This window comes from Oncorhynchus keta, chromosome 13 (assembly GCF_023373465.1).
Source record: "Oncorhynchus keta strain PuntledgeMale-10-30-2019 chromosome 13, Oket_V2, whole genome shotgun sequence".
NCBI lineage: Eukaryota > Metazoa > Chordata > Actinopteri > Salmoniformes > Salmonidae > Oncorhynchus > Oncorhynchus keta.
In genome coordinates, this window is record NC_068433.1 from 10,905,444 (window position 1) to 10,922,314 (window position 16,871).

The 16,871-nt window shown below is 43.6% G+C and overlaps 2 protein-coding genes and 1 long non-coding RNA gene across 4 annotated transcripts; 1 reads left to right on the forward strand and 2 right to left on the reverse strand.

Annotated features, from left to right (window-relative positions):
• Nucleotides 1-2,231: 2,231 nt before the first annotated feature.
• smim20 (small integral membrane protein 20) lies at nucleotides 2,232-3,300 on the reverse strand. Its single transcript, XM_035783326.2, has 3 exons — nucleotides 3,099-3,300; nucleotides 2,581-2,637; nucleotides 2,232-2,439 (listed from the first exon to the last, which is right to left on the reverse strand). Exons 1-3 carry the CDS (start codon nucleotides 3,205-3,207, stop codon nucleotides 2,402-2,404), a joined length of 204 nt encoding a protein of 67 aa, XP_035639219.1. The 5' UTR covers nucleotides 3,208-3,300; the 3' UTR covers nucleotides 2,232-2,401.
• A 909-nt stretch (nucleotides 3,301-4,209) lies between these two features.
• Nucleotides 4,210-16,069, forward strand: man2b2 (mannosidase, alpha, class 2B, member 2). Its single transcript, XM_035783325.2, has 16 exons — nucleotides 4,210-4,302; nucleotides 4,400-4,572; nucleotides 4,869-4,984; nucleotides 5,221-5,398; nucleotides 5,502-5,700; nucleotides 5,950-6,140; nucleotides 6,322-6,490; nucleotides 6,790-6,926; nucleotides 7,211-7,479; nucleotides 7,691-7,882; nucleotides 8,067-8,310; nucleotides 8,594-8,704; nucleotides 8,784-8,976; nucleotides 9,480-9,736; nucleotides 14,881-15,010; nucleotides 15,228-16,069. Exons 1-16 carry the CDS (start codon nucleotides 4,251-4,253, stop codon nucleotides 15,323-15,325), a joined length of 2,709 nt encoding a protein of 902 aa, XP_035639218.2. The 5' UTR covers nucleotides 4,210-4,250; the 3' UTR covers nucleotides 15,326-16,069.
• LOC127906701 (uncharacterized) lies at nucleotides 11,889-13,558 on the reverse strand. Of its 2 annotated transcripts, none has more exons than XR_008062461.1 (3): nucleotides 12,354-13,558; nucleotides 12,166-12,297; nucleotides 11,889-12,073 (listed from the first exon to the last, which is right to left on the reverse strand). It is a non-coding gene; the product is annotated as an uncharacterized LOC127906701 (long non-coding RNA). The 2 variants fall into 2 exon arrangements; XR_008062460.1 differs by having other exon boundaries at nucleotides 11,889-12,106.
• Nucleotides 16,070-16,871: the final 802 nt, after the last annotated feature.

The following is a 16,871-nucleotide window of genomic DNA, read 5'->3' on the forward strand; positions in this document are numbered from 1 at the left end:
ACATTTCAGGGAGCCTTCCACAAGCATCCCATAATAGGTTGGGTGAATTTCCTCCTGCCAGAGTTGGTGTAACTGCGTCAGGTTTGTAGGCCTCCTTGATCGCACACACTTTTTCAGTTCTGCCCACAAATGTTCTACAGGATTGAGGTCAGGGCTTTGTGATGGCCAGTCCAATACCATGACTTTGTTATCCATAAGCCATTTGGCCATAACTGTGGAAGTATGCTTGGGGTCATTGTCCATTTGGAAGACCCATTTGTGACCAAGCTTTTAACTTCCTGACTGATGTCTTGAGATGTTGCTTTCATATATCCACATAATTTTACTTGCCCATGATGTCATCTATTTTCTGAAGTGCACCAGACCCTCCTGCAGCAAAGCACCCCCACAACATGATGCTGCCACCCCCATGCTTCACGGTTGGGATGGTGTTCTTCGGCTTGCAAGCCTCCCCCTTTTTCCTCCAAACATAACGATGGTCATTATGGCCAAACAGTTCTATTTTTGTTTCATCAGACCAGAGGACATTTCTCCAAAAAAGTATGATTTTGTCCCCATGTGCAGTTGCAAACCGTAGTCTGGCTTTTTTATGGCGGTTTTGGAGCAATGGCTTCTTCCTTGTTGAGCGGCCTTTCAGGTTGTCGATATAGGACTCATTTTACTGTGGATAGACACTTTATAGACACTTTTGTACCGGTTTCCTCCAGCATCTTCACAAGGTCCTTTGTTGTTGTTCTGGGATTGATTTGCACTTTTCACACCAAAGTACATTCATCTCTAGGAGACAGAATGCATCTCCTTCCTGAGCGGTATGACGGCTGCGTGGTCCCATGGTGTTTATACTTGCGTACTATTGTTTGTACAGATGAACGTGGTACATTCAGGCATTTGGAAATTTCTTCCAAGGATGAACCAGACTTGTGGAGGTCTACAATTTTTCTCTGAGGTCTTGGCTGATTTATTTAGATTTTCCCATGATGTCAAGCAAAGAGGCACTGAGTTTGAAGGTAGGCCTTAAAATACATCCACAGGTACACCTCCAATTGACTGAAATGATGTCAATTAGCCTATCAGAAGCTTCTAAAGCCATGACATAATTTTCTGGAATTTTCCAAGCTGTTTAAAGGCACAGTCAACTTAGTATATGTAAACTTCTGACCCACTGGAATTGTGATATGGGGAATTATAAGTGAAATAATCTGTCTGTAAACAATTGTTGGAAAAATGACTTGTGTCATGCACAAAGTAGATGTCCTAACCAACTTACTATAACTAGTTTGTAAACAAGAAATTTGTGGAGTGGTTTAAAAATGAGTTTTACTGACTCCAACCTAAGTGTATGTAAACTTCTGACGTCAACTGTATCTCACTAATCTCATTATGACACAATTTCCAGTCGTGAAGCAAAAGTATCCAATTCCGCAAACTGGGCCTTCTACCAACTACGGAATGGTTGAGTGTGCGAGTTTGAAGTGGGCGGAGATTTTGAAAGGTCTGCAGGTGTTCCAAGTGTAGGTGCATTCCCGTTGTCGTGGATACAGTGCTGGCCTCAAGCAGCACTAGTCTAGATGAGCTTGGCTCAAGTTTCACTTTATCATTTGCCTTTTAGTTGGTTCTAAAGCATGTGCACCTCTGTCTAAAACATTGTTCATGTGAAGTGGACATCTGTCAATACAAATGTGTTCACAAATATAGACTGGGTGGTTCTCTGAATGCTGATTGGCTGACAGCCGTGGTATATCAGATTGTATACCACAGGTCTGAAAAAAAAAACATTTTTACTGCACTAATTACATTGGTAACCAGTTTATAATAGCAACAAGGCACCTCTGGGTTTGTGATATACGGCCAATATACCACGGCTAAGGCTGTTCTTATCCACAACGCAACTCTTGCCTGGATACAGCCCATAGCCGTGGTATATTGGCCATTATTGGCCTAGGGTCTTTATTATTATTATTATAGGCCGAAGGCCTTATTGCTTAAATATACCCAGAAGAAGAAAAAACGAATTGGTTTTATTTGAAAGCAATAAATCTAGGATATAGGCCTACTGAGCACATAATGTACCAAACTGCCTCTCTGCCACTGTCTGAGCAAATAGTGACCCCTTGTGGTCACAATGCGTATCACATCCAATGCACTACAAGTAGCCTAAAGAAATGAAGTGACCAATTTAATTCCAAAATACATAGGCACAAACACTTCCAAAAACATAAAGAGAAAACACAGAGGTCTTTAAACTTTATTCATAGGATAAAGTGGTTAGCATCCATCCACCACACCTAAGCATTCACTCACACAAACACAGTCCAATTGGGATTCAGAATCATCTTCAGTGGACAGTCTTCATCAGCATATAGCGTCTTCTTTTCCATACCAGGGACAGTTGTCTCAGGCATCACTTTGGCTTGTAGGGATCAGACCATACTTTGACACCTGAAAATACACCAAATTATAACTGACTTATACACGGTTAGTGAAAATGTAAAGTTTGCTGATAGGACAGGGGATGGAACAATACACAATGGCAACAACAAAGAAGAACCATTGCATGAGAGATGTTAGCAGGCTACTTACCCACTGGTTGCACGTCTGCTTGATTGATTCCTGCTCGGTTTGCTCTCTGGACTTGATCTGCAGAGAAGTGAGTGGGGTTTTCAATTGTGTTGCGGGGGACTGGGGTGGATTTGAACCAGGATCCTTATAGACAAGGCAAGTGCACTAGCACAGACATTGTCCACTGGTGCAATCAGACCACTGCTTGACAGAACTTGTAGTATGGTCACAATTGTACAGCAGTAAAATAAACTGTCTATACTTAAAAACAGAAACCCGTTATACTGAGACCATGTAGCTACGTTATTACATGTGTTTTTAGCACACACGGCTACAGCTACAAACAAATGGCATAGCTAATATGTCAATGCAATGTTTACGGTCCGACTGGCCAGGGCAAAATTGTGTCCACATGAGGATACTAGCAGCTATACAATAAAAAGTCGCCTAACAAGACTTCCTAGCTAGCATGTCGTTGTGTAACAATACTCTGTGACATAATCGACTAGTACATTCCTCGAATAACGATAGTTACTTACTGTAGTCAGCTGTGTGCGTGAGTGGGTGGAAAAATATAGGGTAAAATGCAGCAGCAACTGCTGTTATAAATCCTCCAAATATTAACGTGATCCTTCTGTTCCTTGACATCTTTGTTGCGCATTCACCTCCAAATGCACAGTATGTGTGTTTCCCTGAATGTTTTCCGGGGTAAAGTTTACCAGTGAACTTTGTTCACAATCACGAAGTTCTGCGCTGTTTAAAATGGTTGGTTTTAATTTGCGGCTTCACATTATTTTTGACCTCTGCGGTACTCCGTACAGCAAGGGGCGGGGCGCCGCCTGATTGTCACATGCTGCAAACCCATAATAAGGACATGGGTTAGCTTGCTGTTGAAGTACATCTCATGTTTTGACAGAGATGGGGTTTTTAACTTTCCCACTGTTTTTATTTTTCACGGTTATCTGTGCAGAGAGAAATGGACCAATTCAGACGTTTGTTATCCCGCACAGTCACATGGATGTTGGCTGGGTATATACTATTCAGGTTTGTTACTAGCTTACTGAGTTAACGTTTATACAATAGTACAGGAGTTATGTTGGTTTCTTGGACGTTAGAACTAGGGACATTTTTATTTTGGGAGGTTCAAGAATGTCACAAAATGAAATGTCAGTCCAAATATAGCTACAACTCTATACTGTCAGTGTTGACAGTATACAGCATTGAACAGGGTGTTTTCCTCTCTTTAATCCTCAAACAGGAGAGCATGCATGCCTATGCAGCGAACGTGTACTCCAGTGTGACAGAGGCGCTGACACAGAACAAACAGCGCAAGTTCATCGCAGTGGAGCAGGAGTTCTTTCGGCTGTGGTGGGATTCTGTGGCAACAGACAAGCACAAGAAACAAGTACTATAGAATAATCTTATATACCCCTCCATGTGACTTCAGTGCTGCTCATGCAGAAGTCGAATCTTTGTATGACTGTCTCCCCTCACTGCCCCTATTTCCCCCTCCCACTCCCCTGCCCCACTGCCCCTCCTCCCACTGCCCCTCCCACTGCCCCTCCCAAGGTGCCCCTCCCCCCCACAGCTGCCCCTGAAGGAGAGTCCCCCTCCTCCCACTGCCCCCTCCCACTTCATCATCCCAGGTGATGCTGAAGGAGAGTCGATGAGTTCATCATCGGGGGCAGGTGATGCATGATGAAGCTGTAACTGATCTAGATGATGAGATACTGCAGCTGACAGGTGAAGTGGTTTTGTACTTGATGTATAATATTTGTTTAGTTGGTTGGTTTAAATGAGCGTGGACCCAATCTCCCTTTCTGTCTCACACTGTAATTAGAGGGCCATGGGTTCCTGTACGAGACGTTTGGGGTGCGTCCCCGGTTTTCGTGGCACGTGGACCCGTTTGGAGCCTCTGCCACCACCCCTGTCCTCTTTGCCCTGGCTGGGTTCCATGCCCACCTCATCTCACGTATTGACTATGACCTCAAAGATGTCATGCAGAAGAGCAAGGTATGGTAGTCACCTTAGTTTCAGCTACAGCCTACCAGGCAGTTTACCATCTCTGTTGAGTAGTCTTGACCATGATCAGTCACTTATAAGCAGTTAAATGGATTAGAGGCTTGACTTAATAACATATGCCATTTTAGCAGATGTCTTCATCCAAAGCGACTTAAGTCATGCATACATTTTTATGTACGGGTGATCCGAGGAGTTGATCCTACTATACTGGTGTTGCAAGCACCTTGCTCTATCAACTGAGTTACAGTATATTTGCACTAAGTTATTGTCTTGCTGTTTTGGAACAGAAACTACAGTTTGTTTGGAGAGGCTCCCCCTCCTTGAAAGAGCAGCAGGAGATCTTCACTCACACCATGGACCAGTTCAGCTACTGTACTCCATCTCACCTGCCTTTCTCTAACAGGTCTCCTAAATATCTCCTTTCCCCTCTCACCATTTTCCATGTCATAATTCTCTAGCATATCCTACTGTCTTAGACTTACCCTTACATGCTGTAATTGAATTAAGACTCCAAATGTTTTTTGTTGTTGAGAATCACTAAAAATCTCCATTTGATCAGTTTTGCCTCTCACCATGGGCTCTCAACAGATTACAGGCACATATTTGTCTCGGTGAAACTAATCAGTTGTTCTCTCTCAGCTCTGGTTTCTATTGGAATGGTGTGGCTCTGTTCCCTGACCCCCCTAAAAATGGCATCTACCCCAACATGAGCCTGCCTGTCACCAAAGAGACGCTGCACTCCTATGCCAAGACCATGGTGCTGAACATCCAGCAGAGGGCAGCGTGGTTCAGGACAAACCATGTCCTCTGGCCCTGGGTGAGTCAACAGATAACTGTTTCCAATCATAATTTAATGAGTGTTCTTTCTAGTTACTTCACCTTTGAGCAATGTATGTTTCTCCTGTTATTTCACTCCATAGGGTTGTGACAAGCAGTTCTACAACTCCTCTGTGCAGTTTGCCAACATGGATCCCTTGGTGGAATACATCAACCAGAACAGCAAGGAGTTTGGAGTGACAGTCCAGTACGCCACTCTCAGCGAGTACTTCCAGGCTGTCCACCAATCAAATCTCACCTGGGAGGTGAGGGGAAGTGAGGACTTCCTTCCCTACTCCACTGGTGGGTTTTTCCAGAAATGTGCTTATCTATTTTAAGTTTCAAATATGTAAATGGAATATGAATAAAACTTATAAGAATGTGTATATATATATATATCTATCTCACTCAATGGTTCCAGTGACCAAGAGTTGGCACACTAAAAACATGTAGCAGTAAAAACTACTATGAAGCCAAGGGACTACAATGCTTTTTTTCACAATTCCAATCTGGTTCTTGTAGTTCTAAAAAGGAACCTTTTTATCTCTCCAGAACCTTTCCAGGCGTGGACTGGGTTCTATGCCTCCCGGAATGTTCTGAAGGGGATAGCCAGGAGAGCTAGTTCCCAGCTGCATGCTGCAGAGACTCTGTTCACCCGGTACCGGGCCAGCTACCCAGATGGACCGGTCCCTAAAGAAGAGGCCCTGCAGAAGCTGAAGGCCCTCCGCTGGGCTGTCTCTGAGGTGCTTGATCAAAATAATCATCGATTGTGATTCATTGTAAATTTAATAATCGCCATCATTGTAAACCAGTGATTAAACATTCTCATATCCCATTTCTGTCACACAAATTTAGAAATAAGACTCTCAAAATGAATTTGAAAAACAGTACTTTTCTATTATTCTCCCTCTGTCTTATCTCCAGGTGCAGCACCATGATGGGATCACAGGGACAGAGTCCCCCAAGGTGTCTGACATGTACATAGAGCACCTGACCCAGGCTATGATGGGAGTAGAGGAACTCCTGGCTGCCCTCTTCCTCCTGCCCCAGACCCTGGGCACCGCTAGCAACCCTGAAGACTCTCATAGCAAGGGTAAAGTACTGTACTTCAAAATAATAATGAATAATTGAAATCTATTTATACTTTATTTGACATGAACTCAGAAATGTGGATTTGTAAAAGTAATTGGATGGGATGCATGTTTTCACTTATCCAATCACACACTACAGATCAGTGAATACACATCAAGGAAGGGGGAGGATGTGTTGTAACAAGGCCCAAGGTTCAGCTTGGTCCAAGGCATCATTTAATGACTATCTTCATCAACTACATGTTTAAAAAATGTTTTTTTACATACATTAACAACATTTTGATAATGTATGTAATTGCAGGCTCCCATCAGGACCTGGAGCAGCACATCATTGTGTACAACCCCCTGGCATGGAACACCACCGCCATCATCAACGTCACGGTAACCTTGCCCATGGCAACCGTGTTCGACGACCAAGGACAGGCCATACCTGCACAGGTAGTGTGGAAATGGAGTGGATTTATCCAGTTAAACATTTGTACAACAATGAGTCACCAGTATATCATGTAAAAGCCACGTGTCAATGGAACTGCAGATATACATCATACCTTCTAGACAAACTCAGTATTCAGATGACTGATTGTGTTCATTGGGCACTCAGCAAAAAAAAAACATATTGCAACGGAAAATGAAAATGTGTGTTTCTTATTGGACAAGTCCAGGTATTCCCTCTGTCTGTTAGTGTCTAATGAACACGGCCTGTGTCTCTCTGCTCCCAACAGACCCAGAGTTCAGCTGACTCCAACACGACCTATGACCTGTTCATTGTGGTGAACCTTGGGGGTCTCCAACACAGGAAGTACCTCATCAAGTTCTCAGAGAAGCCGGGTAAAGAGGGGTCCTCGACCCACCATGCCTGGGTTGTGTCGTTCAAGAGACTAAATGTTTCACAGGAGTTGAAGACAGGAAGGAGACTCTTGCCGGTTCTGAATGAGTGTTACAAGATCATGCTGGACCAGGATACTAACCTACTGCATAGCATCACCGACAGGTAGTTATATTCAACATTCACATTAGGGGCACATTCAACAGGCTAACGTTGTGAAACGTTGCAGATACAAAGGTAATGAATAGAGCTGAAGTGATTTATTCTCCATGTCAGAGAAGCATGTTTATTTTACTAAACGTTGCACATTTTCCTTTTGAATGCAGCCCAGGTGTTACGTCAACAATGTCCTCTGACCTTTCTGTGACCCTGACAGGAATGAGAAGAGAACGGTGAGAATGAGTCAGGATTTCTGGGAGTACCAGGTCAATGGGAATGTCAGCGCAGGGCCCATCTCTGACAACTACATCTTCAGTGCCAACGGCTCGGCAGTGAGGGCGTACAAGGCCGTCAAGATGGAGATTGTCCCTGGGAAGATCGTCACGGAGATCAGACAGTACTTCTACAGGTGGGAATGTGAACAGCTTTCTGTCAGTCTTTGGTTTCCACGCACCCTCCTTCTGTAGCTATTATCTCTTTTTATATTCCATCTATCACCTCTTTCTCACACACTCACTCGTACCACACTACATCTTAGTAAGGTGCAGGTCTAATATCGGGTGGCTCACATTAATAATGGGTTGTGTCCGCAGAGAGGAAGCAGATGAGGACTACGCCTACTCTGTCACCACCAGAATACCACAGAGTTTCCCCAGCGGCAGGCTGTGTTACAGGATGGAGCAGAGCTACTCGCTGGGCCCCCTGGTGGTCAACACCGAAGCTGTCCTCAGGATCAAGACCAGCCTGAAGAACAACAGGACTCTGTTCACTGACGACAACGGGTACCAGATGATGAAGAGGCCCTCCAGGACGTTCGTCAATGATACTGTTGCCAGAGTGAGTGGGTTGTATATAAGGACTGTTTGGTGTAGAGGTTTAAATGTACACTGAACTTCCACAGTACCTTGCCAGCCAGAGGAAGATGGGCTACACTTTATGAGCCTGGGTCCTTGAGGTTTCTTCCTACTCGGGGCGTTTGGGTGTTTGGTCTCATCAGCTTTCCTTCTTAGTGGTTCAGGCCTGGGTTACGTTTCAGGCCTGGGTTACGGTTCAGGCCTGGGTTACGGTTCAGGACTTTGTGACAATTGCTTGTGTTTCCTCCTGTGTCTGTGTACTGCAGAACTACTACCCCATGGTTCGAATGGCCTACATTGAAGATGACTCTAGCAGACTGGTCCTCCTCAGTGAGAGAGCTCATGGTGCATCCAGCCAGAGTGAGGGAGAGCTGGAGGTGAGTGTGTTTTATGTATGCGATGCATACACACACACACACACACACACACAACCTCAACCCCTTGTATCTGTCCTAGGTGATGCTCCACCGACGTCTGTGGAACAACCAGGAGTGGAGTCTGGGTTATAACCTGACCCTGAACGACAGCTCAGTGGTGAGGCCTGTCCTATGGATGACACTGGGCTCCCTGGCTGCTACCTCCTCTCTCTACCAGAGGGAGGCGCTAGAACTGCAGCACCGACCTGTGGTCATGCCCATCGACAGGCCACGTGAGTCCACTCTTTATAGCTCCCCTGTTGAACTACTCTATCGAGGCTCGCAGGTTGACCTTTATTGTCATGAATCTTGACCTGGAGGCAGAACTGAGTGATTTTCCTCTAGATGGTACAGTTGCAAAGTGAAAATTGGCTATATCGTAAACATTCATGACAACAAAATGTGCATTTTGGTCTTAATTTAAGATTAGGGTTGGTAGTATGATTAGGGTTAAGGCTAGGTTTTGATGACTTTGTGGCTGTGCCAGTTAGTGACTACTATGCAGAGCTGCCTTCAGGACAAGATTCATGACAGTAACTACCAACCTGTTTAAAGCACGCACAACTACTTTCCCCTAAACTTTTCCCTGGAAATCCATAACATGGAATACATTCTAAAAACAAATACACAATTGAAACGTTTCCAAATGGAGTCGACCATGTTTTTGAGCACCTGTACAATGCCTTGTCACAATGTATGATCTCATACCCACAATGCCATTCACTGCCCCCTTTAGAGAAGGCCTGGAGGAAGGAGCCTCGGACCGGATCTCCGATTCGCCCCGTGGTCCTGCCTGACAACCTCCACCTGCTGACGCTTAGTGTCCCGGGTTGGTTCTACAATTCCAACCACACCCTGCACCTCCGCAACATGGAGACCGGTACCCCTGGATCCACACAGCCGGACTACGATCGGGTCCTACTGAGGATCATGCATCTGTATGAGAAGGGGGAAGACCCGGTTCTGTCTCAGCCGTCCACCATTAACATGAAGGTAACCGGAAACACAGCTTGATGAGATCAATATGAAGAGGAGACTTCATTAACAGAGATATATGGTTGTGTATTATTAAATGCTAAATTAAGTGAACAAATAGATGTGATATTAACAGTTGGTATCTCCTTGGGCTGTGGCGGTTACGAAATTTAGTCAGCCGGTGATTGTCAAGCAAATAACTGTCGGTCTCACGGTAATTGACTGTTAATTAACATAAACACATTGAGCGTCTCCTGGCTTCCACACAACCTACAAGCCACTGATGCAGACCTTTGGATTATCTACAATTTCAAAAGTCTAATCCATCCATGTAATATAGTCTACACCTTCACAATAAATCCATGTTATATAGCCTACACCTTCACAATAAATCCATTGTTATATAGCCTACACCTTCACAATAAATCCATGTAATATAGTCTACACCTTCACAATAAATCCATGTAATACAGTCTACACCTTCACAATAAATCCATGTAATATAGTCTACACCTTCACAATAAATCCATGTAATATAGTCTACACCTTCACAATAAATCCATTATTTTAGATGGGTCTAAAGAAACATGATATTAAGAAAATAGTCTTTCAGAAGACTAGAGTAACATTCTGAGTTGTCTTGATGTGGCTATACCATATGGCTGTGCGCTACATTAGTTCATTTCGCGGATGAGATTTGCTTAGAATTCAGTGGCATTATTTTATATTATAGTTTGAAGAATACAATTGAACAAAGCAGAATAAAATCTATTTCCTCAACGATTTGAGGGAGTGAGCACATGCGGAGTTGAGCAGTTAACAAAGAAATGGTACTCCTACAGCACCAGTCAAATGTTTGGACACCTCATTCAAGGGTTTTTCTTTATTTTTACTATTTTCTACATTGTAGAATAATGGTGAAGATATCCAAACTATGAAATAACAGATCATTGAATCATGTAGTAACCAAAAAGTATGAGATTCTTCAAAGTAGCCACCCTTTGCGTTGACAACAGCTCTGGACACTCTTGGCATTCTCTCAACCAGCTTCACCTGGAATGCTTTTCCAACAGACTTGAAGTAGTTCCCACATATGCTGAACACTTGTCTGCATTTCCTTCACTCTGCGGTCCAACTCATCCTAAACTATCTCAAATGGGTTGAAGTCGGGTGGTTGTGGAGGCCAGGTCATCTGATGCAGCACTCCATCACTCTCCTTGGTCAAATAGCCCTTACACAGCCTGGAGGTGTGTTGGGTCATTGTCCTGTTGAAAAACCAATGATAGTCCCACTAGGTGCAAACCAGATGGGATGGCATATTGCTGCAGAATGCTGTGGTAGCCATGCTTGTTAAATGTGCCTTGAATTCTAAATAAATCAGTGTCACCAGCAAAGCACCATTACACCTCCTGCATGCTTGATGGTGGGAACCACACATGCTGAGAATCACTTGCTCTTCATCTCAAAAGACATGGCGGCTGGAACCAAAAATTGCTAATTTAGACTCATAAGACCAAAGGACCGATTTCCACCAGTCTAATGTCCATTGCTCGTGTTTCTTGGCCCAAGCAAGTCTCTTATTGGTGTCCTTTGACCATGAAGGCCTGATTCACGCAGTCTCCAGTTGATGTCTGTTCCTTGAACTCTGAAGCATTTATTTTGGCTGCAATTTCTGAGGTGCAGTTAACTCTAAAGAACTTATCATCTACAGCAGAGGTAACTCTGGGTCTTTCCTGTGGCGGTCCTCATGAGAGCCAGTTTCATCGTAGCGGCTGACGGTTTTTGGCCTGCACTTGAAGAAACGTTCAAAGTTCTTAATTTTCCGGATGGACTGACCTTCATGTCTTAGTAATGATGGACTGACCTTCATGTCTTAGTAATGATGGACTGACCTTCATGTCTTAGTAGTGATGGACTGACCTTCATGTCTTAGTAGTGATGGACTGACCTTCATGTCTTAGTAGTGATGGACTGACCTTCATGTCTTAGTAGTGATGGACTGACCTTCATGTCTTAGTAGTGATGGACTGACCTTCATGTCTTAGTAGTGATGGACTGACCTTCATGTCTTAGTAGTGATGGACTGACCTTCATGTCTTAGTAGTGATGGACTGACCTTCATGTCTTAGTAGTGATGGACTGACCTTCATGTCTTAGTAGTGATGGACTGACCTTCATGTCTTAGTAGTGATGGACTGACCTTCATGTCTTAGTAGTGATGGACTGACCTTCATGTCTTCTTAGTGATGGACTGACCTTCATGTCTTCTTAAAGTAGTGATGGACTGACCTTCATGTCTTCTTAAAGTAGTGATGGACTGACCTTCATGTCTTCTTAAAGTAGTAATGGACTGACCTTCATGTCTTCTTAAAGTAGTAATGGACTGACCTTCATGTCTTAAAGTAAATGGACTGACCTTCATGTCTTCTTAAAGTAAATGGACTGACCTTCATGTCTTCTTAAAGTAGTAATGGACTGACCTTCATGTCTTCTTAAAGTAGTAATGGACTGACCTTCATGTCTTCTTAAAGTAGTAATGGACTGACCTTCATGTCTTCTTAAAGTAGTAATGGACTGACCTTCATGTCTTAGTAGTGATGGACTGACCTTCATGTCTTCTTAGTGATGGACTGACCTTCATGTCTTCTTAAAGTAGTAATGGACTGACCTTCATGTCTTCTTAAAGTAGTAATGGACTGACCTTCATGTCTTCTTAAAGTAGTAATGGACTGACCTTCATGTCTTCTTAAAGTAGTAATGGACTGACCTTCATGTCTTCTTAAAGTAGTAATGGACTGACCTTCATGTCTTCTTAAAGTAGTAATGGACTGACCTTCATGTCTTCTTAAAGTAGTAATGGACTGACCTTCATGTCTTCTTAAAGTAGTAATGGACTGACCTTCATGTCTTAAAGTAATAGCCTGTTTTCTCTTTGCTCATTTGCGCCGTTCTTGCCATAATATGGACTTGGACTTTTACCAAATAGGGCTCTGTTTTGTTTACCACCCCTACCTTGTCACAACACAACTGATCGGCTCAAACACATTAAGAAGGAACAATTCCACAAATGGTCTTTTAACAAGGCACACCTGTTAATTGAAATGCATTCCAGGTGACTACTTCATGAAGCTGGTTGAGAGAAGGCCAAGAGTTTAAAGCTGTCAAGGCAAAGGTTGGCTACTATGATGAATTAATTTTGATTTGCTTCACACTTAAAAAAAATAAAAAATTGGTTACTACATGATTCCATATGTGTTACTTCATAGTTTTTCTACAAAGTAGAAAATAGTAAAAATATAGAAATACCCTGGAATGAGTAGGTGTCCACTTGACTGCTACTGTATATGCTTAAATTAGTTATTTATACAACTTTAGTTGTGATACAAATGTTGCGCTATTCGTTTTTAAATATATATTGTAATTGTGCACAATGTGACTATAATGACTTGAAAAAAGTTGCTTGAAAGGCATGAGCTCTGCTTTGTTTTGCTCAGGCTGTACACCCTTCATTTAGTCTCTCAGTCACAATTTGACAAGCACTTGATAATGCTTCAAATGTCACGGCCCCATCCTCTTTGTGGCTGTAATGCCCCCTAAGAAAACCTGCCTTTTGCAGCCATTGTACGCTTGGTCGGGAATGCTGCCTTGTGTCCTTCTCCCCGAGGGCTGCCTTGTGTCCTTCTCCCCGAGGGCTGCCTTGTGTCCTTCTCCCCGAGGGCTGCCTTGTGTCCTTCTCCCCGAGGGCTGCCTTGTGTCCTTCTCACCGAGGGCTGCCTTGTGTCCTTCTCCCCGAGGGCTGCCTTGTGTCCTTCTCCCCGAGGGCTGCCTTGTGTCCTTCTCCCCGAGGGCTGCCTTGTGTCCTTCTCCCCGAGGGCTGCCTTGTGTCCTTCTCCCCGAGGGCTGCCTTGTGTCCTTCTCACCGAGGGCTGCCTTGTGTCCTTCTCACCGAGGGCTGCCTTGTGTCCTTCTCCCCGAGGGCTGCCTTGTGTCCTTCTCCCCGAGGGCTGCCTTGTGTCCTTCTCACCGAGGGCTGCCTTGTGTCCTTCTCACCGAGGGCTGCCTTGTGTCCTTCTCACCGAGGGCTGCCTTGTGTCCTTCTCACCGAGGGCTGCCTTGTGTCCTAAGCACATCTCACTCACATGGCTCATCAGATGGCAACAGCACTAGCCTACACTGCTTTCTGAAACTATTCTGACACCTTGACTTTTTCCACATTTTGTTACGTTACAGCCGTGTTCTAAAATTGATTAAATTGTTTTTGTTCCTCAATCTCCACACCATAATGACAACGCAATAACAGGTTTTTAGAATTTCTTTGGCAATTTATAATTTAAAAAAAATGTAAACTGGGCTATACTCCTGTTGTGTAGATAAACGATGTGCTTAATATTAGTACAGTTGAGAGAAATATAGTAGACCTAGCCTATAGAAAGCTGATGGGATCATCCTCTTTTTGATGGAGGCCATCACTCTGTTTTCTCGTGTGATTGCATAGCCTATAGAAATGTTACGCAACATGAGTTCTCAAGTGTTTTGATGAGATGTTTGATGACATTTGCATTGATGTCAGTGATTGGAGGGACAATGGAGTGCTGGGTACCAGGCAGTTAGGAAGTTTGTTTAGGCTACTAACTACCATCAACAGCATCAGAGCTTGGAGATGCCTAATTACCGTGACTAAACGGTCACGTTTGTTTATCATGTGCATAGTCACTAACTACACATTCATGTACATACTACCTCAATTGGGCCAACCAACTAGTGTTCCCACGCATTGGCTAACCGGGCTATCTGCAATGTGTCCCGCAACCCACCAACCCCTCTTTTACACAACTGCTACTTTGTCATCAAATATGCATAGTCACTTTAACCATATCTACCGAAGTACAAACTACCTCAATCAGCTTGACTAACCGGTGCCTGTATATAGCCTCGCCTGTCTGCTAACTGTTTTATTTCTTTACTTATTGTTCACCTAATACCTTTTTTTTTAATACTATTTCACTGAAAGGTCTACTACACCTGTTGTATTCGGCGCACGTGACAAACTTTTTGATTTGACATGGAATTTGACTGCCGGTAATACGGTCACCGCAACAGCCCAGGTCACTACTCCATTTACACTGTATTTGTTTTGAAAATCCATTTTCTGTGTAAAATAGGAAGTGCTGCGGGGCATAGGGGAAGTGAGAGCGTTGGAAGAGCGCTCTCTCACAGGAACCTGGGATATCTCCGACCTCCAGCGGTGGAAGTGGAAGGCTTCAGAAGACCCAGGGAGGGGTGAGAGTGTTGGTAAGCTTCAGTTCAGCATTGGTGAGGGAAAAATATTACATCTGGATACATACCTCTTTGTTAAACGATGAGAGAAGTTACTGTATCAGTGAACCTTTGAGATTCAGTTGGAGTAGGCTGAGGTGTTTGAGATGTCAACCACCTGTGAAATCTCAAGGGAAAAAAGTGTTTACAATTGTTTTTTTTGTCTACGTCCTAATATTTGTTTCTGTTTCAGGGGTCAAGAGGTCAAGTGTTGGTGTGAGAGGAGAGTTCAACGTGACCATATCACCCAAAGAAATCAGGACCTTCTTTGTTTACTTCAAGCTCAAGTAGAACGTTCCTGTTACCCTTCAGTCTTCTGTGAAGATGGATGACTAATCTGAAGAGAGGCCTTCTGACATGTAGAACATGTGATTAAACATTCTGTCATGTACTTTCTCTAATATAACACGGGACATTGTATGACCAGGATGTGGATTATCTTGAAGTGCCGGTCTACTTTTTCTGTATTAAATTGAGTATAATCTAAAATAGGGAGTCGCTCCATTTTTGTGTTTTTTTCCTCAGTTGAAGTGCTTCTGTTTTTAAGGCCTTGGAGAGGGGAAGGTCATTATTGACACCTCAAGCATCTGAAACCCTCATAACCCAACCCAGTAGTTATCTCACTGTTTGAGTAGCAGAAAGATTGTTGATCTGTATGGCGTTAGTGAGACATGTTCTTCCTGTTTGCAAGTGAGCGCAGCGCTGACAGTCCACAGTAGACCACACGGCCACTTCCTGTTATTGGCCTTAAAGAATAAGTACTTTCCATAGGATGACATCAGTCTATAAATCAAATTTTATTGGTCACATGCAGATGTTAATGCGAGTGTTTGCGAAATGCTTGTGCTTCTAGTTCCGACCATGCGGTAATATCTAACTACCTTACACTCACGTAAACCTGTAGCTTCACTTGAATTGGCCCTTTCCATTGGCTCTGTAATTCAACATTCAACTCAAGAGCACCCAGTGATCAATCTGAACGTTTTGTTGTGGAATTACACCTCTAAAGATGTGAATAAATATTTTTTAAACTTGGCAAGTCAGTAAAGGACATTCTTATTTACAATGATGGCTGAACATTTGGTTAACTGCCTATTTCATGGGCAGAACCACAGATTTTTACCTTGTCATCCAGGAAGAGCTTCGTGAACGAACAATGCCTTTTCCAGCATGATGGAGCACCTTGCCATAAGGCAAAAGTTGCAAATGAGAACTTGTTCTGAACTAGCCTACCTGGTTAAATAAAGGTAAAATAAAAGTGATAACTAAGTGGCTTGGGGAACAAAACATTGATATTATGGGTGCATGGCCAGGAAACTCCCCAGACATTAATCCCAGTGAGAACTTGTGGATAATTCTCAAAAGGCGGGTGGACAAACAACCCCACAAATTCTGACAAACTCCAAGCATTGATTATGCAAGAATGGGCTGCCATCAGTCAGGATGTGGCCCAGAAGTTAATTGACAGCATGCCAGGGCAGATTGAATGGGCTGCCATCAGTCAGGATGTGGCCCAGAAGTTAATTGACAGCATTCCAGGGCGGATTGAATGGGCTGCCATCAGTCAGGATGTGGCCCAGAAGTTAATTGACAGCATGCCAGGGTGGATTGAATGGGCTCCCATCAATCAGGATGTGGCCCAGAAGTTAATTGACAGCATGCCAGGGCGGATTGAATGGGCTCCCATCAATCAGGATGTGGCCCAGAAGTTAATTGACAGCATGCCAGGGCGGATTGCAGAGGTCCTGAAAAAGAGTCAACAATGCAAATATTGACTCATTGCATCAACTTCATGTAATTGTCAATAAAAGCCTTTGACACTTATGAAATGCTTGTA

Bases quoted from the DNA above. Each gene is read 5' to 3' on its own strand.
- smim20 (XM_035783326.2), bottom strand. From the start codon at position 3,207: ATGTCAAGGAACAGAAGGATCACGTTAATATTTGGAGGATTTATAACA. The intron at 2,638-3,098 runs GTAAGTAACTAT...ACTTCTCTGCAG, and splicing joins CACGCACACAGCTGACTACA to ATCAAGTCCAGAGAGCAAAC. The intron at 2,440-2,580 runs GTAAGTAGCCTG...GTGTATTTTCAG, and splicing joins AGCAGACGTGCAACCAGTGG to GTGTCAAAGTATGGTCTGAT.
- man2b2 (XM_035783325.2), top strand. From the start codon at position 4,251: ATGCATGATGAAGCTGTAACTGATCTAGATGATGAGATACTGCAGCTG. The intron at 6,141-6,321 runs GTGCTTGATCAA...TCTTATCTCCAG, and splicing joins TCCGCTGGGCTGTCTCTGAG to GTGCAGCACCATGATGGGAT. The intron at 7,883-8,066 runs GTGGGAATGTGA...TTGTGTCCGCAG, and splicing joins ATCAGACAGTACTTCTACAG to AGAGGAAGCAGATGAGGACT.